At 42.2% G+C, this 23,729-nt stretch overlaps 2 protein-coding genes across 2 annotated transcripts; one reads left to right on the plus strand and one right to left on the minus strand.

Annotated features, from left to right (window-relative positions):
* Window positions 1-12,126: 12,126 nt before the first annotated feature.
* On the plus strand, window positions 12,127-19,299 carry LOC121585504 (tumor necrosis factor receptor superfamily member 5-like). Its single transcript, XM_041901843.1, has 12 exons — window positions 12,127-12,172; window positions 12,431-12,500; window positions 12,626-12,680; window positions 15,356-15,466; window positions 16,465-16,614; window positions 16,774-16,858; window positions 17,180-17,238; window positions 17,343-17,459; window positions 17,925-17,944; window positions 18,088-18,128; window positions 18,162-18,211; window positions 18,469-19,299. The coding sequence occupies exons 2-12, from the start codon at window positions 12,432-12,434 to the stop codon at window positions 18,720-18,722; spliced, it is 1,011 nt and encodes a 336-aa protein (XP_041757777.1). The 5' UTR covers window positions 12,127-12,172; window position 12,431; the 3' UTR covers window positions 18,723-19,299.
* A 290-nt stretch (window positions 19,300-19,589) lies between these two features.
* Window positions 19,590-23,390, minus strand: LOC121585503 (CD27 antigen-like). Its single transcript, XM_041901842.2, has 6 exons — window positions 23,220-23,390; window positions 22,126-22,270; window positions 21,909-22,040; window positions 20,388-20,639; window positions 20,096-20,212; window positions 19,590-19,998 (listed from the first exon to the last, which is right to left on the minus strand). Exons 2-6 carry the CDS (start codon window positions 22,268-22,270, stop codon window positions 19,886-19,888), a joined length of 759 nt encoding a protein of 252 aa, XP_041757776.1. The 5' UTR covers window positions 23,220-23,390; the 3' UTR covers window positions 19,590-19,885.
* Between the last annotated feature and the right edge of the window lie 339 nt (window positions 23,391-23,729).

The raw sequence follows: 23,729 nt of genomic DNA on the forward strand, positions 1-23,729 counted from the left end.
AGAGCAAGTGTAAACATTGCACTGCTTGGTAAATCTGGCCTTGGTCTTTGTTTTGGTGAGGTGTGAGTTCTGTGAAACTGCACTGGACCCTTGAACATCAACGCAGAGCTCTGTATACTGGCACGAGAGATGGAATGAAGAATAAAAGATGCAGCTGAGCAATATGATTGTGTGTGAGGTTTTCTTGTGTGGATTTGGTGAGTTTATTTTTTATTTTATTTTTATTTCACCTTTATTTAACCAGGTAAGCCAGTTGAGAACAAGTTCTCATTTACAACTGCGACCTGGTCAAGATAAAGCAAAGCAGTGCGGAAAAAACAATAACAACACAGAGTTACATATGGAATAAACAAAACGTACAGTCAATAACACAATAGAAAATCTATATACAGTGTGTGCAAGTTTAGTAAGTTATGGAGGTAAGGCAATAAATAGGCCATAGTGCCAAATAATTACAATTATAATTTAGTATTAACACTGGAGTGATAGATGTGCAGAATATGATGTGCAAATAGAGATACTGGGGTGTAAATGAGCAAAATAAATAACAATGTAAATAACAATATGGGGATGAGGTAGTTGGGTGGGCTAATTACAGATGGGCTGTGTACAGGTGCAGTGATCGGTAAGCTGCTCTGACAACTGATGCTTAAAGATAGTGAGGGAGATAAGTGTCTCCAGCTTCAGAGATTTTTGCAGTTTGTTCCAGTCATTTGCAGCAGAGAACAGGAAGGAATGGCGACCAAAGGAGGTGTTGGCTTTGGGGATGACCAGTGAGATATACCTGCTGGAACGCATACTACAGGTGGGTGTTGCTATGGTGACCAATGAGCTAAGATAAGGCGGGGATTTGCCTAGAAGGGATTTATAGATGACCTGGAGCCAGTGGGTTTGGCGACGAATATGTAGTGAGGGCCAGCCAACGAGAGCGTACAGGTCACAATGGTGGGTAGTATATGGGGCTTTGGTGACAAAACGGATGGCACTGTGATAGACTACATCCAATTTGCTGAGTAGAGTGTTGGAAGCTATTTTGTAAATGACATCGCCGAAGTCAAGAATTGGTAGGATAGTCCGTTTTACGAGGGCATGTTTAGCAGCATGAGTGAAGGAGGCTTTGTTTGCGAAATAGGAAGCCGATTCTAGATTTAACTTTAGATTGGAGATGCTTAATGTGAGTCTGGAAGGAGAGTTTACAGTCTAACCAGACACCTAGGTATTTGTAGTTGTCCACATATTCTAAGTCAGAGCCGCCGAGAGTAGTGATTCTAGTCGGGCAGGTGGGTGCAAGCAGCGTTCTATTGAAGAGCATGCATTTAGTTTTACTAGCGTTTAAGAGCAGTTGGAGGCCATGGAAGGAGTGTTGTATGACATTGAAGCTCGTTTAGAGGTTTGTTAACACAGTGTCCAATGAAGAGCCAGATGTATACAAATTGGTGTCGTCTGCATAGAGGTGGATCTGAGAGTCACCAGCAGCAAGAGCGACATCATTGATATACACAGAGAATAGAGTCGGCCCGAGAATTGAACCCTGTGGCACCCCATAGAGACTGCCAGAGGTCCAGACAACAGGTCCTCCGATTTGATACATTGAACTCTATCTGAGAAGTAGTTGGTGAACCAGGCGAGGCAGTCATTTGAGAAACCAAGGCTATTTAGTCTGCCAATAAGAATGCGGTGATTGACAGAGTCAAAAGCCTTGGCCAGGTCAATGAAGACGGCTGCACAGTGTACTGTCTTTTATCGATTGTGGTTATTATATCGTTTAGGACCTTGAGCGTGGCTGAGGTACACCCATGACCAGCTCGGAAACCAGATTGCATAGCGGAGAAGGTACGGTGGGATTCTAAATGGTCGGTGATCTGTTTGTTAACTTGGCTTTCAAATACTTTCGAAAGGCAGGGCAGGATGGATATAGGTCTGTAACAGTTTGGATCTAGAGTGTCACCCCCTTTGAAGAGGGGGGATGACCGCGGCAGCTTTCCAATCTCTTGATCAAGCTGGTGACAGGGGTTGCACAATTTCGGCTGCTAATTTTAGAAAGAAAGGGTCCAGATTGTCTAGCCCAGCTGATTTGTAGGGGTCCAGATTTTGCAGCTCTTTCAGAACATGGGGGGCATGGACAAGTTGCAGCGGAGGGTGCAGAACTGGTGGCCGGGGTAGGGGTATCCAGGTGGAAAGCATGGCCAGCCGTAGCAAAATGCTTGTTGAAATGTTCGATTATCGTAGATTTATCGGTAGTGACAGTGTTTCCTAGCCTCAGTGCAGTGGGCAGCTGGGAGGAGGTGCTCTTATTCTCCATGGACTTTACATTGTCCCAAAACTTTTTGGAGTTAGTGCTACAGTGTAGTGTCCGAGACAACGATGCTGATATGCTGTGATGACAAGAAATCAGCTGATACTGTCCTTGATTATAATGGTTTATTACATCAAAGATAACAGTATCAATTTACAGACTCCTGCAGACATCTGGAGAACAACTGACCCAATCTCTAATATGTTATTTCTCCCCGTCCTTTGTTCCAACCATGGTATTTATAATATGTAACATAATATGGGTGGTTTTTTATAGACCAATCCCTGGCCTTTACACATCCGAATCTCCTCTGTCTTAGGGGGTCCCTATAGTAATGTTTTCCAGATGTTTCCGCAAAGCAGAATATGCAACCCTCAGCCAAAGTCATAGAATCTTCAGATACTACATATTTCCCCCCTTCGAGACTAATTAAGTCTCGAAAACAAAAAGAATAGGATTATGACAAATCTTGTGTAACTTTAACAATAAAACAAAATGTATGTAGTGTGAACACATTTTTATGAAGTGTAAACAAATCGTTATGGAGTGTAAGAGCGAAAAACCTGTCTGGCAGCTTTCTTTCCAAATATCCATCAATCAATCAAGACAGTAAAATTCTCTTACGGCCCCTCTGCCCCCAGGCGACCACCTAAGTACTCCAGATCAATTTATAAATCTTTATCAATGCATTTTAAACTATGATGCAATTGAATACACATGAAAACCTCAGAAAACAAAATACAATCAAAAATGTCCACATTCAGGCTGGTTGACCCATCGGACCCTCCTGTGGATTCTCTCTGTCCCTGCCTAGACCCAATATCCCTAAGCATCCACGAAAAAACAAAACCATCTGAGGTCCCCACATGTACCCAACAACAGAAAACATCATTCTTCAAAAATTAATACAGAAAGAACATGACACAAATTATGTATTACACATGCAAATATGTCTATATATATATCATTGCAGACACTGGAATGTAGTCCACTACACTGCATCTCCTCAGCAGTGTCGACTTTTAATGCGACGTCGATGATGGAATCTGAACATTTCCACACCTTCCTTGTTCCACTTCCTCCAGTCCATTCATATTGTCCATGTTTGAGTATTTGAATCCCCTCTACACATTCCCCCATATGCTTCTGGAAGAAAAGAAAAGACCAATCAGTATCTTTTTCAAAACAACACATGCAAATTAAAACATCAATATCAACAATAATATAAAAATGATATATATATGAATCACATTCCATTTCCCCCCTTTGATTCATAAGAAAATACTAAATATCACATTAATATAATTATCCCACAATTAGATATAAAAAAAAAACTAGTTTTCATTACTTTTTTACTTTTTTCTGAAGTTTCCCCAATTTTTTCAAAAACCATTTCACTGATTTATCCTCAAAACTCTTTCCCACTAATTTGAGGATATTTGATCGGGAAGTCCCCACCTACTTATGACTTCTTTACACAAGACCTTTGCAACCGACTGAGTATATTTTAGCTTAGTTGGACATATTAGGACCTCTTGGTGTAGGAATGTAACCAAGAAAAACAGTCACACCCCTGCGAACATTATTTTTCAGATAGATTGTGCACCTGCCTATGACATAGTCAACCTGTTCACGCAAATATGGTTCCCAAAAACCATACTCCTTTGTGATCTTTCTCCTAACCTCCCCCCTTGCAACATTAGCTAACCCATGTGCTTCCTGAATCATCAGACCTAATAGGTCTAGAGGCACTACTATCAACTCCTCATGGTTTCTCCAAAGACAACAAAGGATTGTTACTCTGAGGATTTTTTATTGTCTTCAAAACACCTGCTTTCGAAAGTCCTTCAATTTGTGGTTCAATCCCTTGGATTGCTACATCTTTCAATGGATACTGATTCTTCCAAGGAGGTCTGGCTCCTGGTCGAAGTTCAACTTTCACCTCAATTGGGCTGATTTCACAAGTCCAATATCGGTACTGTGTTGAGACCACAAACATTCTGGAACTTGTTGCAACATCTCCTCTTTCATAGGGTCTGAATCCATCTTCGCACTGCAAATAGATTAATGTGTCATCCATACAGCTTGTGGCTCTCCTTGTCCTTGAGCCGAAATCATGATTTTGAGAAATCGCTGATCTTCACTCCTCCAAATCCCCAAATTCTCTTTCATCGGTACGAAAACAGCTTTCTCTGCTTCTGTCATCATTTCTCCTGTTTGCTTCTGCTCATAACCTTCAGAAACCAACAAGGTCACATGTGGCACACTCTTCTCAATCTCAAATTCTTTATCCAGATAATTGTCTGTGTTTATCTTCATAGCTGCTCCTTGTGGTCCTAAAATTATGCAACATGAGCTGAGTTGAACTTTCTTTGGTTGATGACTCAACCATTCCTCTGAGTTCGATTGGGCAGCATTCTTGAAATACTTGAGCGTACAATGAAATGGATATTCCAGAAGCCTCGCATCTTGCATATTTGCCACAATGAATTTCTCCCTTCAAAAAATCTTCACTGAGATTTCCAATCCAGAATACTGAAGAAGAATCCATCTCTGTCGTCGTCAACAATTGGTAAACCTTTTCCTTTGGCACTTCTACCAGACAGCCGTCTGGTGTACATTTTATTGTACAGTTCAATTTACACAATGCATCTCTTCCCAACAATGCAATAGGTGCATGTTCTGATACCAGTATGGGTATTATAATTTTCTGATTTTCATAGCAGAGCTCAATTGGTTCCGTAAGAGGAATCAGCTGTTTCACTCCCTCAAATCCGATTGTCCTAATAAGTTGATTGGACATAGGGAGATGTGTAGCATCTTCAGGCCGAACACAGGTAAAAGCAGCTCCGCTATCCGCCATCACTTCCAATGGTCGGTTGTTTACTTTCACCTCAATTGTTGGATCTTTTTCCTGTCCTGATGCTACCAGCTGACACCCCCCTTTCGGATCTTCTGGGCACCCATAGAATCCTTGCTCCGGGCCCCTATAAGGGTTTACCGGTCCTCCAGATGATCTTGACTGGCCCCTGTATCTTCCTCTGAAATTCCCTCTGGTGTTTCCTCCTGGCCCATTACACTCACGGGCAAAGTTACCAACCTGTCCACAATTATAACACACTTCTGAAGATTGCTGGAAGTATGGCTTAAATCTTCCTCCTCTTCCTCTTCCTACGCCTTCTCGTCCTCTTCCTCTCCAATTCTGTGTCTGTCCAGAAACTGTCTATGGATATGAAACAACTGGTACCGCTATTGGTGGCTGGTACAATTACGGTTGGAACTGGTCCGGTTGAAACTGTGGCAGTGATTGTTGATTTGGTGCACACTGATTCTGCATAACCAAAGCTTGTTTCTTCTCCTTCTTATTCTCCACCAGTTGTATTTGATTGAGTTTTCTGAAAGTTTCTTGGTCCTGTTCTTTCTGGTTGTGTTCCTTTTTCCTGTATAGATCCACTTGATGGGCTATATGATCTATATCTCTTTCTATTTCTTCTGTGCTAGTCATTGTAGAATAAAATCCTCTTGAATATGAAGCACCTTTAATCTCTAAATCTTTATCGCTGTCTCCATCTTCACTTTCATCAGAGATCGAATCCCTTGTATTCTTCTTCTTCCAACTTCCATCACCCCTTCTTTCCTCTCTGGCCAACCTCCGTCTGATCACAGGGTCATATCCACCCATGATCTCTTCTGAATCACTCTGATCATCATCATCTTCAAGTTCCATCCTCCTGAACCTCACTCCACCCTTAGTTTCCAGACATCTCGTTTTCTTCATACTTTTGGAGTTTGGATTCATCTTTATGGTCGTTTCTGCTTGTCCTCTCTCTATTATTCGTTAATCTTCATCTCTGATGCAATAATCACCCTCCTGAATGATCACTGGAAGCTGAGGATAGACGTCCTTAAACTCTCTTGATGACGTCTGGGTTAAGAGTCCCTTCCACTGGCCATGGTTGTTCAATGTCAGGCCAACGTTTATTCCATTTTCCAGATAACCTTGCAATACCATTAACTAGAGGATTACTATTTTGTACTACATCAACAGGAGTAATTACATTCATAGTTTTGATGTCCTTTTTCCCCATTGTAACAACTCTTTTATATTCCTTTGTTGTGAATTATTTTATTATTATTATTATTTTAAACCAATTCATTTGTAAACCAAAAAATACTTTAGACTATGTAGCTTATGTTTCCCTCCTCTTTTATTTATTTAAATTAATTAATTAATTAATTAATTAATTAATCAATCAATCAATCAATCAATCAATATTTCTATTTTATTTTACCAAATTATTGATTAGTGGCAATCTTACCACATCCAATCAGGAAAAGTAAAGGAAAGTAGTCAACTTCAGAGCAATCCAAAAAAAGAAAGACCTATAATCCAGCAACACTTCAGCACTCACAAACCAACCGCCCAATAATCACCCAATTACCTTAATTTTACAGAATAATGTCAGTGCTGGATTTCCAACACAACTCTAATCAAACCAATCCATGCACAAAAACTCCAATGTGCAATTCTTAATTACATCAATTGATCAGCCCTGTTAAATTGTCACAACATGAAATATGCTAGGCACACACAATATCCTCTATGGGAAAGTAAGTTTTGTGAACAGAGCAGTACTGGCCTTGATTGGACTGGATCCGTGGCAGCACACACTGTCGCGTGACGCACTCGTCAGCACCTCCTCTCTCTCTCTGTCTCCTCCTTCTCGTCTCTCACATGACAGGAGAACAAAAGGAACAGACAATAATTTAGTCTTTTATGCACTCACTGGGTTATTTCAACCATACAATACCCTTTTAGACATACCTCTGTTCACATTCGCGCTAAGAAATAAGCAAACAGCTTAACTCTGGAATATTATAAATAGCCCAATAACATTTTATTTTATTTATTTATTTAATTATTATTATTTTTAATCCGTCAACATATCTCTCATTTATAAATTCAATAGATCTCAATCAAATAGTTTCATAGTTAAGCAACAGCCACTTATCAAACAGAATACTTTATCCGTGTGTAAGTTTCCCCCTTTCTTCTCTGTCTGCATGTCACAGCAGCTCAGTGCAGGCAGGGGAGTGGCATATTTGCTCTACGTACAGTGGGAAAAAAAAGTATTTAGTCAGCCACCAATTGTGCAAGTTCTCCCACTTAAAAAGATGAGAGAGGACTGTAATTTTCATCATAGGTACACGTCAACTATGACAGACAAAATGAGAAAAAAAATCCAGAAAATCACATTGTAGGATTTTTTATGAATTTATTTGCAAATGATGGTGGAAAATAAGTATTTGGTCACCTACAAACAAGCAAGATTTCTGGCTCTCACAGACCTGTAACTTCTTCTTTAAGAGGCTCCTCTGTCCTCCACTCGTTACCTGTATTAATGGCACCTGTTTGAACTTGTTATCAGTATAAAAGACACCTGTCTACAACCTCAAACAGTCACACTCCAAACTCCACTATGGCCAAGACCAAAGAGCTGTCAAAGGACACCAGAAACAAAATTGTAGACCTGCACCAGGCTGGGAAGACTGAATCTGCAATAGGTAAGCAGCTTGGTTTGAAGAAATCAACTGTGGGAGCAATTATTAGGAAATTGAAGACATACAAGACCACTGATAATCTCCCTCGATTTGGGGCTCCACGCAAGATCTCACCCCGTGGGGTCAAAATGATCACAAGAACGGTGAGCAAAAATCCCAGAACCACACGGGGGGGACCTAGTGAATGACCTGCAGAGAGCTGGGACCAAAGTAACAAAGCCTACCATCAGTAACACACTACGCCGCCAGGGACTCAAATCCTGCAGTGCCAGACGTGTCCCCCTGCTTAAGCCAGTACATGTCCAGGCCCGTCTGAAGTTTGCAAGAGTGCATTTGGATGATCCAGAAGAGGATTGGGAGAATGTCATATGGTCAGATGAAACCAAAATATAACTTTTTGGTAAAAACTCAACTCGTCGTGTTTGGAGGACAAATAATGCTGAGTTGCATCCAAAGAACACCATACCTACTGTGAAGCATGGGGGTGGAAACATCATGCTTTGGGGCTGTTTTTCTGCAAAGGGACCAGGACGACTGATCCGTGTAAAGGAAAGAATGAATGGGGCCATGTATCGTGAGATTTTGAGTGAAAACCTCCTTCCATCAGCAAGGGCATTGAAGATTAAACGTGGCTGGGTCTTTCAGCATGACAATGATCCCAAACACACCGCCCGGGCAACGAAGGAGTGGCTTCATAAGAAGCATTTCAAGGTCCTGGAGTGGCCTAGCCAGTCTCCAGATCTCAACCCCATAGAAAATCTTTGGAGGGAGTTGAAAGTCCGTGTTGCCCAGCGACAGCCCCAAAACATCACTGCTCTAGGGGAGATCTGCATGGAGGAATGGGCCAAAATACCAGCAACAGTGTGTGAAAACCTTGTGAAGACTTACAGAAAACGTTTGTCTGTCATAGTTGACGTGTACCTATGATGAAAATTACAGGCCTCTCTCATCTTTTTAAGTGGGAGAACTTGCACAATTGGTGGCTGACTAAATACTTTTTTTCTCCACTGTAACTCTAAACTCATAAAATCCCACGCATGCGCAGCTCATTCACCAATGCGATTTCAGAGTGAGAAGAGCTCTCCCAAGCAGCTCTCTCCAAGCTAAACAACAGAAAGCAGACAGACCAGCTGTCCCTCCGTTATTTCCAACACAGACAAACAGTAACACTTAACAAAACTCACAAACCAACACAGAACATAGAACACAAATCCTACTTCGAAGTTACTTAAGTTTACCACAATCTATTTTCTTATCCATTACCCATAATCGTCCTCCCAGGGGCTCATAGTTTTTTAACAATTATTAAACGTTCTCTTTTATAGAGACTCATAAGATTTTAACCTTAACTAACATATTTCCTTACAAAAAACTAAAACCCCTGTTCTCAACCAAAACATATATATGTATATATTTCTAACATAAATCTTATCATAACATGAGTCGACACACAGCTGAAACACAACAGAGACCTCCCCATGTACACACACGCATAGGCTCTCTTTCACACACACACATGAAAAGAATGCATCCATTCATACGGTCCTCTAGAGCATGCTACCGTCGCTCCTTATTTCTCATTGTTCCTTCCTAAATTTCTGCTACCTCGAGTTGCAGATATTCAATGAGAGGTTACTTAGAACACATACCTCGTCAACTATATGTCGGGGGGTAACATGCAATTGAATGTATCTACCACAAACTCCAGTTCCCAGAACTGACCTTAAAAATCAACCTAGTGAGTTTTCAGGATTTTCGGCCCATCCTAATGATCGCCTCGTTTGAGGGCTTCCTTAAATCAGCGACGTCCTAATTAGTGTACATTTTTCCTTAGTTCCTGGCCTTATTCCTTCATTCTATTCCTTTTCCCTTTAATTTTATTCAAGCCAAATATCCCTGTGCCCAGTGTTATCAATTCCTATAGACACTCCTCCCTGTTTGCGTTGTTTTCAACGCAAACAAATGTAGAAATTTAGAACGGATTCTCATCACACAGCAAATAACAGCAAAGCGCACACGCAAGTTCCAAACGGTACATCCGCTCAACGCACACACACACACAAGCACACGAACTGACCAGTGCCCAAAGTGGTGAGAAAACTCACCCTTATCTGCCGGACTCTGGATTGAGAGTCAGCTCGGAGCCCATGATGCAACGCCGAAACAGACGCAACACATCCCATCCTCGTCGCCATTAATGTAGTGTCCGAGACAACGATGCTGATATGCTGTGATGACAAGAAATCCGCTGATACTGTCCTTGATTATAATGGTTTATTACATCAAAGATAACAGTATCAATTTACAGACTCCTGCAGACATCTGGAGAATAACTGACCCAATCTCTAATATGTTATTTCTCCCCGTCCTTTGTTCCAACCATGGTATTTATAATATGTAACATAATATGGGTGGTTTTTTATAGACCAATCCCTGGCCTTTACACATCCGAATCTCCTCTGTCTTAGGGGGCCCCTATAGTAATGTTTTCCAGATGTTTCCGCAAAGCAGAATATGCAACCCTCAGCCAAAGTCATAGAATCTTCAGATACTACAACAGGATGCAAATTTCTGTTTGAAAAAGTTAGCCTTTGCTTTCCTAACTGATTGTGTATATTGGTTCCTGACTTCCCTGAAAAGTTGCATATCGCGGGGGCTGTTGGATGCTAATGCCGTACGCCACAGGATGTTTTTGTGCTGGTCAAGGGCAGTCAAGTCTGGGGTGAACCAGGGGCTATATCTGTTCTTAGTTCTGCATTTTTTGAATGGGGCATGCTTATTTAAGATGGAGAGGAAAGCACTTTTAAAGAACAACCAGGCATCCTCTACTGACGGAATGAGGTCAATATCCATCCAGGATACCCCGGGCCAGGTCAATTAGAAAGGCCTGCTCGCTGAAGTGTTTTAGGGAGCGTTTGACAGTGATGAGGGGTGGTCGTTTGACCGCGGACCCATTACGGACGCAGGCAATGAGGCAGTGATCGCTGAGATCCTGGTTGAAGACAGCGGAGGTGTATTTAGAGGGTAAATTAGTCAGGATGATATCTATGAGGGTGCCCATGTTAACGGATTTAGGGTTGTACCTGGTCGGTTCCTTGATAATTTGTGTGAGATTGAGGGCATCTAGTTTAGATTGTAGGACGGCCGGGGTGTTAAGCATATCCCAGTTTAGGTCACCAAGCAATACGAACTCTGAGGATAGATGGGGGGGCAATCAATTCACATATGGTGTTCAGGGCACAGCTGGGGGCTGATGAGGGTCTGTAGCAAGTGGCAACAGTGAGAGACTTATTTCTGGAAAGGTGGATTTTTAGAAGTAGAAGCTCAAACTGTTTGGGCACAGACCTGGATAGTATGATAGAGCTCTGCAGGCTATCTCTACAGTAGATTGCAACTCCGCCCCCTTTGGCAGTTCTATCTAGACGGAAAATGTTGTAGTTGGGAATGGACATTTCAGAATCTTTGGTGGCCTTCCTAAGCCAGGATTCAGACACTGCTAGAACATCAGGGTTGGCTGAGTGTGCTAACGCAGTGAATAACTCAAATTTAGGGAGGAGGCTTCTGATGTTAACATGCAAGAAACCAAGGCTTTTGCGATTACAGAAGTAAACAAATGATAGCGCCTGGGGAGTAGGAGTGATACTGGGGGCTACAGGGCCTGGGTTAACCTCTACATCACCAGAGGAACAGAGGAGGAGTAGAATAAGGATACCGCTAAAGGCTTTAAGAACTGGTCTTCTAGTGCGTTGGGTACAAAGGAAAAAAGGGGCCGATTTCCAGGCGTTGTAGAATAGATTCAGGGCATTATGTACAGACAAGGATATGGAAGGATATGAGTACAGTGGAGGTAAACCTAAGCATTGGGTAAAGATGAAAGAGATAGCATCACTGGAGGCTAGAAACCCACTTGCATTGGCTACTATGTGTGTCTGTACTTCCTGAACTGCACCTGCCTGATATGCTATCTTTACGAGGACAGCGAGAGAAAATGTTTGTGACAATCTGTCTTTCACATCTTAATATGTGTTGAAAATGATGAGACTTTGGTTCAGAAGCATTAGTCATTCTGCTGGCATGCCTGTCTTGTCTGCATGTCTTGTCTGCCTGTCTGTCTCTAGCTTGTAAATACACCACCACATCACTGTCAGTACACAGTGGGCGGGATAGACAGGAAGAGAGGAAGATGTCACAGGTGAAGGAAATAATGACGCAAAGGATGGGTAGAGAAGAGAGAGAGAGACACACCTTAAAGAATAATAGTTTGGGGGGGGGGGAGTCGAAGTTACAGACAACAAATACTTGGCAGTGCTAAAGGTAAGACTAGATTATCTTATGTGTTGGTTGTTTACACCACAGATTTTTACATTAATATATTTTGAACTGAATTGAGGCTCAAAGCTAGAAGTTAGTGCAGTCACCATCAAATTATGATAAATGTACAGATTTTCAACATGTAGTAACCTTGTAATGTATTTTGGCATTATTTGTTGTGTGTACTTTTTAATACCTATTTAGAAATGTTACTGAATTAACTCAAATGACAGACAGTTAATGATTTATCATTGTTTATAGAATGGCAGTGGAACAGTTCTTTGTGGCTGCGCTGATGTTGTCTGCACACCTAGCATTCTCATATCCTCTGGTAACCATTTTGTCCCTTTTATGTCCGTTCTTGTTATTTGTTATGACTGCTTATGAAGTCTGTTATAACCGTTTGACAGTATCATAGATCTCATGAGACTGTGTGTTTGTGTTGTGTGTTGTCAGACTACAGAGACATATTACATGGATGCAGGGAGACAGTGCAGACTGTGTCCGCCAGGTGAGAAAGAAATGCCCTTCATGATAGCCCCTTACTTTTTATTTGATTTATATTTCCCTTATTCTTCTGCCCTCATCTCCACATTTTATCACTTCGTCCTACAATCACAACATATTACCATTTTCTACATTAATAGTTTGTTTCAGAATGTGTGTGAGTGTGCGCATGTGAGTCTCTGAATGTGCATAGGTTCTTAGGAATCATGAGGAAACTATGAGATGGTTTCTCTCTCTCTCATGATGAGAACTGGAGCGCTGTGCTATGACCACATCCTTCATTAGTATGCAGACTAGGCCAAAAGGCTCTCGCTCTGAGCTCTCCATCTCTTCCTGTTATTCTCTGCTCTCTGTCACTATACTCCCTCTCTTCTCAGTCAGCAACAGACTGTGTACTAAAACGGTACCTGAATGTGTGTGTGCCTATGTGTCAAAAAGAGTTAGCATTATGTTCTGACATCCAATACTCATGTAGTCTGTTACAGGACATTTATAAAACTGCAGCGTCTATCATTTCGTATTGTTATTGTAGTGCTTACTTATGCCTTGACTTCCCTTGTCTCTTCACTCTCTCCTTGCTCCTCTCTTTCTAGCTTGTTCTCTCTATCGCTCTAGTTCCCTATATTTTTCCCAAACTTCATTTCCTTTACTCCATATCTGCTGTCCCATGTCTTAGAGACATTGAACCACTGGACACTTCCCATTTCACACTGAGCATTTAAATACTGTATTCCCAACATAGCACATTTTAATATACAGTTGAAGATGGAAGTTTACATACACCTTAGCCAAATACATTTAAACTCAGTTTTTCACAATTCCTGACATTTAATCCTAGTAAAAATTCCCTGTCTTAGGTCAGTTAGAATCACCACTTTATTTTAAGAATGTGAAATGTCAGAATAATAGTAGAGAGAATGATTTATTTCAGCTTTTATTTATTTCATCACATTCCCAGTGGGTCAGACGTTTACATACACTCAATTAGTATTTGGTAGCGTTGCCTTTAAATTGTTTAACTTGGATCAAACGTTTCGGGTAGCCTTCCACAAGCTTCCCACAATAAGTTGGGTGAATTTTGGCCCATTTCTCCTGACAGAGCTGGTGTAACTGAGTCAGGTTTGTAGGCCTCCTTGCTCGCACACGCTTTTTCAGTTCTGCCCACAAATTTTCTATTGGATTGAGGTCAGGGCTTTGTGATGGCCACTCCAATACCTTGACTTTGTTGTCCTTAAGCCATTTTGCCACAACTTTGGAAGTATGCTTGGGGTCATTGTCCATTGGAAGACCCATTTGTGACCAAGCTTTAACTTCCTGACTGATTTCTTGAGATGTTGCTTCAATATATCCACATAATTTTCCTTCCTCATGATGCCATCTATTTCGTGAAGTGCATCAGTCCCTCCTGCAGTAAAGCACCCCCACAGCATGATGCTGCCACCCACGTGCTTCACGGTTGGGATGGTGTTCTTCGGCTTGCAAGTTCCCCCTTTTTCCTCCAAACATAACGATGGTCATTATGGCCAAACTGTTCTAGTTTTGTTTCATCAGACCAGAGGACATTTCTCCAAAAAGTGCGATCTTTGTCCCCATGTGCAGTTGCAAACCGTAGTCAGGCTTTTTTATGGCGGTTTTGGAGCAGTGGCTTCTTCCTTGCTGAGCGACCTTTCAGGTTATGTCGATATAGGACTAGTTTTACTGTGGATATAGATACTTTTGTACCTGTTTCCTCCAGCATTTTCACAAGGTCCTTTGCTGTTGTTCTGGGATTGATAAAGCACTTTTCACACCAAAGTACGTTCATCTCTAGGAGACAGAACGCGTCTCCTTCCTGAGCGGTATGAAGGCTGCGTGGTCCCATGGTGTTTATACTTGCGTACTATTGTTTGTACAGATGAACGTGGTATCTTCAGGTGTTTGGAAATTGCTCCCAAGGATGAACAAGACTTGTGCAGGTCTACAATATTTTTTCTGAGGTCTTGGCTGATTTCTTTTGATTTTCCCATGATGTCAAGCAAAGAGGCACTGAGTTTGAAGGTAGGCCTTGAAATCCACCACAGGTACACCTCCAGTTGACTCAAATTATGTCAATTATCCTATCAGAAGCTTCTAAAGCCATGACATCATTTTCTGGAATTTTCCAAGCTGTTTAAAGGCACAGTCAACTTAGTGTATGTAAACTTCTGACCCACTGGAATTGTGATACAGTGAATTATAAGTGAAATAATCTGTCTGTAAACAATTGTTGGAAAAATTACTTGTGTCATGCACAAAGTAGATGTCCTAACCGACTTGCCAAAACGATAGTTTGTTAACAAGAAAGTGGTGGAGTGGTTGAAAAACGAGTTTTAATGACTCCAACCTAAGTGTATGAAAACTTCAGACTTCAACTGTATCTACTGCTGTACATATAATTCTTAGTAAATCTTCCAGTGTACATACGCATAGATTGCATTTGGGTTGTTAATTGGATTCAACCCGACGTTCTTGATTTCTTATTAAAAAAACACACTTAAATTATTTGTGTACTTATTTGTGACATTTTACTGCACTGTTAGGAGCTAGTAACATACGCATTTCGCTGCACCCGCTATAACATCTGCTAAACTGTGTATGTGACCAATAAACTTGATTTGATATCTTTCCATATCTTTCACCTCCCCTCTCTCTCTATCTCAGGTCATTATCAGAGGTCCTGTTCAGAGTGCTCTCCCTGTCGTGATGGTTCCTACACAACACGATTGAACGCTGAGTCCAGTTGTCATTCCTGCTTCAAAGACTGCAAACGTGGTACATAAACACAAACAACTCATTCACAGAGCAATGTAACATCTGAGTAACACTTTATTTAGTGAGAAACACTTCAACTATATATTGTTTGTAAATCATTATGTCATTTACTTGTTATTTTTTTGTTAACTTTTTATCATTCTTATTTTATTTATTTTTTGGCCCGTCTTCGGAGGACGAAAATACACTTTTTTTTAACAGGTCATTTTTTATTTCACCCCCTTTTTTGTCACCAATTTCGATCTTGTCTCATCGCTGCAACTCCTCAACAGGCTCGGGAGGCGAAGGTCCAGTCATGCGTCCTCCAAAACATGACCCGCCCGCTTAACCCGGAATCCAGCCGCACCAATGTGTCGGAGGGAACACCGTTCAACTGACTACCGGGGTCAGCTTGCAGGCGCCCGGCCCGCCACAAGGAGTTGCTAGAGCGTGATGAGCCAAGTAAACCCCCCCCCTCGCAAAGCCCTCCCCTAACCCGGATGAAGCTGGGTCAATTGTGCGCTGCCCGAGCACACCGGTTGTGATACAGCCCGGGATCGAACCCGGGTCTGTAGTGATGCCTTAGACCGCGATGCATTGCCTTAGACCACTGTGCCACTTGGGAGGTCCTACAGCTTTTTATTTTGTTGTTACATGTACATTCTACACCCATTTTACATACGTGCCATTTTTTTTTTACAGTAGTTACTTAGCAAGAATAAAGTAATTTGATATTTTGATATACATTACATCTAGATAGATAGTGCTTATACATTATACATCGTGTTTTCAGTCATAACTATTATAGAACATGAGCTTTTAAACCCACCCCTCAGCTACTCTCAGTCCGTCCCCCCTATCTCCATAAACCGCCCTCTTATGATTTCCATATGCCATACATGTCATTTCTTACCAAAAGTCATAGAATGTATGTCTACAGTATGGACACTATTTATTACCATGTAATAGCTGTACTAAACCTTTTGTTTTGGCTGTGTTTGTTTGGGTCTGTGTGTCAGATTTGCACCTGGTGGAGGTTGAGCCGTGCACTTCTGTATCGAACGCTAGATGTCGCTGTGAGGCTGGTTTTACCTGCACCGACCAAGACGGCCAGACAGGAAATTGTAGAGACTGTGAGATGATCCCTCAGCTGCTGCCACCTAGCAATGGTACTGTACTGTGTGTGTGTGTTGCCCATTGGCCTTCTCTTATGCCTGTCTTCCTTCACTGTGTTGTATTTTTGCCAGGTTCTGGATATTGAATCAGTGTGTTTGGTTGTGGATAGATGTTGATGTTTTCCTGCCTGTGTGCACTTTGTCTGATTACAGTAGTGGGCATCAGAAACAACCAGACAGGAACTTCCTCTGAACACAGCAGGACTTCCTCTTCCGCTGGACGCTGTCAACCTCCCCAGTGAGCCTTTATCCTTTTTTATATTCCCTAGACATACTGTCACAGACTGTCACATACTGTAACCAGACAGATAAAGAGGCTCTGGTTAAAGCCTTCTCCTGTCAGGAGGGCTAGTTCTGGCAAGGTTGTTATTTTATTGTATATAACCTTCATACCAGAAGATCCGGTATCAAATAATTGTCAGATATCTAAGTGGTAATGGATTTTTAGGATATTAAATACATTTCTCAGCTCAGTGGCATGGCCCCACTTCAGTGTTGACAGGCTGTGAATGTGTATGGATGTGTTACATGATGAGTCCTTTACCTCTGTCTCACCCAGCTGTGACACTCCAGGATCACCAGTCTCACAAGCAGGCAACGCCACACATCACACAACAGGTGAGTGTGTGTGTGTCCATCAGTTATTTTCATTACAGTCCGAATATATTGAAACTGTGGTAAGGTACAGATACAGTAGTTTCTCCATCTCCTTTCCCCACCAGCTGACACCAGCAAACACCTGGCAGCCATTTTGTGTCCTATGGTGGTCATTGGAATCCTAGCCGTTATCATTCTGTTATGTATCCGTCGCCCAGGAGATGAAGCCTGTTTCAAACAAGGTAAGGCAGTGTTCCTCTGTTCAGTCTCAACTGTAGTTAGATCATTGTGTTAGAGCAGACCAACTCTCTCTCTCTCTCTCTGTACACTAGAATGAGACTAGATAGATAGACTGTAAGTCGCTTTGGATAAAAGCGTCTGCTAAATGGCATAAAAAAAGAAAAAAAAAAAGAAGAAGGATTAGACAGTGATGTCAGATATCAGGATTTTTCAAGAAGTAGGTCTGCACTGGGAGCCAACTGTAGCTTCTTGTGAATGTAATTTAATGAAAAGATTGCAACACTCTCTCTGTGTAGACCTACTTACCTGTTTCTAGTGTCTACATGTACCTAGAAAGCATTAAAATGTGGAGTTAGATGATAAAACATTGCCCTTTCAATCATAGATGATTCATCAATGAAATACCCATGAATGGCTCACCATCAGTTTGCTGGGTTGACTAATAGATTTATGTCTGTTTTTTCCAGCTCTCAAGTTCTGTAACAAGGTATGTGTAATACCTACGGTAACTAACTACATTATGTGTGTAATGTTTACATTGTCATTTGTGTGTGCCTGACCTAAACCCTATATAGGCATTGTTGACAATTGTCTATTCCAGTAACTATGGATTTCTGTGCTCTTATGAAGGGAGTAAGAGAAGCGTCGCCTAACAAGACCAAAGAGCCAACTTATCAACACCATACTAGAAAACCACAGCCCAGTGTTAAGCACCAGACAGTGGACCCACCACCCCTTACAGCAGCAAATATGGGTACTACGGATACATACAAATCATTATTTTCACCCCAAGATCGTGAAAAATAAGGAATCTAAATATGGTTGAGTTACTCTTGTGGTTTTGCTATAGATGCACGTCAGTCGTTTAACTTGGAGTTTTGCAAAGATGATGCTTTGAAGTCCATGGGGGATTAGCATGGGAAGTTGATTAGTTTCAAGATCCATAGTGAATAAGGCTGATGATGAATATAGAATCTAATATCACTTTCTCTTTGTCTGTGTCTCTCTCAGGCCCGGTCCATGTCCACAATGCTGGAACAGTCATCTTCAGTTTACTCAACCAGTTCACTGGTATGGGTGGAGGGACGGAAGAGAGAGGGCAGAAAGAGAGGGATGAGGAAGGAGAAGGATGTCCGGCCCACCCCACACCCTCCCCTAACATCCATCTATCCCAGGAGGAGAGGAATGGAGAGATGGACTGTGTATTCTTCCCTTCACAGGAACAAGGGAAGGACAGTCACATTTCCAAAGAGGAGGTGCTATGAGGGGAGGGGGATTGAGATCAGAGGACACTCCAAGTGAAAGCTTCCCTTCTAGGATCAGTTTAGCCAACCCTACATCCTAATGTTAATCATAAGGAGGATTAAGACTGGTCTGACCCTGGATCAGTGGTAAGGGACAACATCTACCTGGGGCTCTATTCAATCTGTATCACTGAAGCGTTACAGATTGAGCTATAGGAATGTAAAGGTAAGGTCATTTCTGATTGAGCCGACATATACAGCGTTTACCGTGAATGCAGTCTCCCCTAACGCGGGAACATTGCCTTTACATTTCCATCAAGCTGTAACGCTGAACTTCTGCGATACGGATTTAATAGAGCCCTTACTCTCAGAAGAACACAGGTGAATCCCAAAACTCTAGAATGTACATTATTTTCTGTCCTAGACCTAGATAGAGTTAGATATCTCACCATGGTGGTCATGCTCACATGCACTTGCTCTCCTGTTATTGTACTGTATAATAATCTTTCAGTCTCAACTGTTGCTACCTGTTTTTCTCTGTGTTCATGAGGCACGTTGAACTGTTTTTGCACAAATTAAAAGCAAATGTTTCTATTAATACAGGTGATGGGGTAATTGTATGAAATTACAGTAGCCCGGTAACATTTGTGATTCTGTTCTTTATTGAAAATACAGCACTGTATGTTTTAAACAACCACTACTATGTAAGAGTATACACTAGCATAAAGCATAGATACAGCAAAAAGCATAATTGTAACGAAGGTGTAAAACATCTTCAACATAAACATGTACTGTACATGTATTCAGCACACAAATGATTGTGTGTGTGTGTGCATTCGTGCGTGCGCATGTGTACGTGTCTGTCTCTCTCTGTCTCTCTCGTTCACACTCTTCCAGTTACTCACTCTCACTCTCCGCTCTCTCTCGGTCACAGACACCCCCCCCCCCCTCTCATCTTTAGCCTGTGTCTTCATACTTCAAAGTGTATTTTGTCCTATTTTCTTGTCCTCTCTGAAAGCCCTAGATACAGAAGCCACTGCATAACAACAATACAGCAGCCTGTCTAGCCTTCAGGTTGGCTTCACATCAATGGGAATGTGAGGTAGTCTGTTTGTCTCCTGGGTCTCCCAGCTCGCTGTCCCATTGTGAGGTCTCATCCTCTCCTTTGACACCCACTTCCTCCATCATACGTCCAGTAGCAGCTCTGGCTTTCCACACACTTCCTGGACCGGCATGGGCACTTTCTCTTCCGCTGTGCTCTGATTGGCTGGAGTCATCTTTTTGGAAGACCAGAAGCCTGATGGACCAATAAGATGAGGGTTAGGTCAAATGTGCGTGCATATGTATTGTGTTCAATAGAACTACAGGACAGATGAACAGTGACGTGGACTTACTGTTTGTTGAACCAATCCATCGCAGAACAGGTTTGAGCTTTGAGATGGCAACAAGGCAGGTGAGCAGTACACACACACACACTGCAGTCACGCACACCGGGAGCCACTTGCTATCATCTGTTTGTGCGTGTATGAGAGAGGGGAGTGGAGAGAGAGAGAGAGGGGTCAGGGCCGTACACATGAACACCTTTCTGAGAGAGAGGACTAATTTCTGTTTGGCTCTCATGGCATTTTTACATGTAACTTTGAACATTTTCATCATTTGTATCCATTGTATTGTATTGTAGTTTACCTTGGTTTGGTTTTGTGTTGGGCCCAGTACCAGGTTCGGTGACAGGTTCAGCTCTATCGTTAGGGATGTCAGGCACCGAGTGGTTTGACACTGTAGCTGGCATGATGGGAGGTGTTATTATGTGTTTGGTTCTGGTCGGGCTGGGGTTCTCCTCACAGTCCAGACACGTGCCACTGCCTCTGCAGCGGTAGCCTAGTTTACAGCTGCACACATCATTACTCTTTTTCGAACAGTGAGATACATGCTGCAGCTCTGTAACATAACACACAGGAACACAACTCATTAGTGGACTATTCGTTTGTGTGCCTTCATGTATACTGACTTTGACATACTGTTTGATTCATGTAGTCAAACACACAACCTAAAATCATGCCTGAATATGAGAAAATCTCATCTTCAAAATGACTCATAGGACCTTGTTGAATCAGGTTTTGACTCACAACGAACTGAAGTGTATATTACCGTCTGACCCCACCCTTCTCTCTCTCTCTCACACACACACACACACACACAGCAGCCATTTCACTAGAGTGATTGACAGTTAAAACATGTGTTCACCGTGAGTTTGTGGCTACTCTCAAACCTCTCCCACCTCTGTGTTTTCCCTCTGTTTGCAGGTTGATATTTAAAAATAGTTAGATAGTCTCTGTTTTTGGTCCCCGCCACACTCGATGACTGTCACGATCGTTGGAGGAAGTGGACCATACTTTATTTATTTCACCACACGAAACAAAACAACAAAACGATAACGTGAAGTCCTTGGTTACCTACACAAACCATACACGGAACAAGATCCCACAACACACTGTGAAAAACAGGCTGCCTAAGTATGGTTCCCAATCAGAGACAACAAGCAACAGCTGATACACGTTGCCTCTGATTGAGAACCACACCGGCCAACATAGAAACAAATGAACTAGATAATCACCCTAGCACACAAAACACATAGAAACCACACCCTGGCTCAACGTAACAGAGTCCCAGAGCCAGGGCGTGACAATGACAACATATAATGAAAATATGAATTTCTGTTTGCTGCACTTTCCGATGTTTATCTCTAAAGTAAAAAGGTTATTTCCACCGGTGAGATGGTATCTATCTGTCTACCACTAACCCCTCCCACTATCCCCCCCATCACCACTGATATCCTTGACATTACTTGGTAGACATGCCTCCCTTCTGCCTTCCAGGCCCCCCAACCCTCCTCTCCTCCTGGGTGGGTGAGTCAGTGTTTCTCAGTGGCCCCTCCCGTTCCCCCTCTCTCTCTGACTGTGTCCCACCATGGTACAGTGAAGGGGGAAATCCCTAGCAGGCTATGTGTTTTCATGTGCAAAGTCCTTCATAACTATGACTTAGAAAAACAGGTGAGTAACAGTTTTAGACAGCCAGACAAGACCAGCATCAGTGCCAATCATAGGTTGGTGGAAATGTGTAGATGTGTAGACACACACACACACACACACACACACACACACACACACACACACACACACACACACACACACTCACACTCACACTCACCACTCATGCTGCAGCCATTGCAGGATTTGCAGCTGCTGTCGATGTTGTAACTGTCTGAGTAGTAGCCGTTGCTGCAGTCATCACACTGGGTTGGGCTGTTCTGACCAGTGCAGCGTCTCACCATATACTGACCTGCAAAGAGCAACACAGTAAATTACACACACATACACACACACACACACATACACCTGATAAAAGTATTTTTCGAATGGCTTACCTGGTGGACACTTGTTGCAGCACCATTGGCTTACTGACTGTGGCCAAGCATACTGTGTCTCCTTGTTGCACGTGAGGGATTGGACCAGAGAGAGGAGAGAAGGGAGGGATAGAAAGATGTGGGTGATCCACCAGAAGAGATACATCTGAGAGGGATGAAGAGAAAAAGAGGAAGACAGTCAATATTTAACAGACATTTTACAAGACCTTCAGAACATTGACATACACTGAGTGTACAAAACATTAGGAACACCTCCCTAATATTGAGTTGCACCCACTTATGCCCTCAGAATAGTCTTAATTCATCATGGCATGAACTCTACAAGGTGTCGAAAGCGTTCCACAGGGATGCTGGCCCATGTTGACTCCAATGCTTCCCACAGTTGTGTCAAGTTCGCTGGATGTCCTTTGGGTGCTGGACCATTCTTGATACACACCGGAAACTGTTGAGTTTGAAAAACCCAGCAGCGTTGTAGTTCTTGACACACTCAAATCGGTGTGCCTGGCACCTACTACCATACCCCATTCAAAGGCACTTAAATATTTTGTCTGGCCCATTCACCCTCTAAATGGCACACATACACAATCCATGTCTCAATTGTCTCAAGGATTCAAAATCCTTCTGTAACCTGTCTCCTCCCCTTCATCTATACTGATTGAAGTGGATATAACAGGTGACATCAATAAGGGATCATAGCTTTCACCTGGACTTACTTGGTCAGTCTATGTCAAGAGCAGGTGTTCCTAATGTTTTGTACACTCAGTGTATACCGCATTCATAAAGATATCATCCAACAATATATTATCAAGAGATAAAGCATTGCAATGGCAGGACATTATTGTAGGCCCCTAACACTAGCTATAAGTGACAGTTTCAAGGACATGACAAACAGGAGACCACCTAAAGTAGAATACATGATACAGACTCCAGACAAAACATCTACATGCTGACAGTTCAAAACTAAGCGGTACCAAAACCAATGACACAAACACGTCCAACTGTATGCCATTATAGATACAACAAACAAGCCCAGGACTCTAACGACAAACCTGAACAAAACTTGTTTCGGTAAGGAAGTGTAGAGCCTGACTTACCGTGTCTCAGAGAGGATGAGAGAATGAGATAGATGTGACCCTGGACCCTCTGACTGTGTGACTGAACTGGGGATCAGAGTGTGGCAGAGTATTATTCAAAAGATGAGTCATAAGGGAAACTGCCATTTCAAAAGACTCCTTTCTCTATCTCTCTGACGACCCCCCTAGTTCACTCTGAACCACCATGCCGCTTAAAACCCTAAACTTACCCTCTTCCTCACCCTTTCTTTCCACTGCCGTATGTCTGTCTCCCTCGTTTCATCAAAAACTGTGATATTAGGATCCAAAACAATCTTTAAGACACTCTTATGTCCATCTGTCTCTCTCACCCTCGCTCTGTTGCTTTCATGACAAGGTAATTTCAAAGTGAATATGACTACATTACACTCATCTTAGGACCAGTCATTTTCTTCACTGTAAGCAGCAGCCGTTCTTATTTAAATAAACCGTCCAGTCAATCCATACTCAGATCAGACTGAGAGAAATGACATTATGACATTCTTTACTGAC

The sequence above is a fragment of the Coregonus clupeaformis genome, chromosome 29 (assembly GCF_020615455.1).
Source record: "Coregonus clupeaformis isolate EN_2021a chromosome 29, ASM2061545v1, whole genome shotgun sequence".
NCBI lineage: Eukaryota > Metazoa > Chordata > Actinopteri > Salmoniformes > Salmonidae > Coregonus > Coregonus clupeaformis.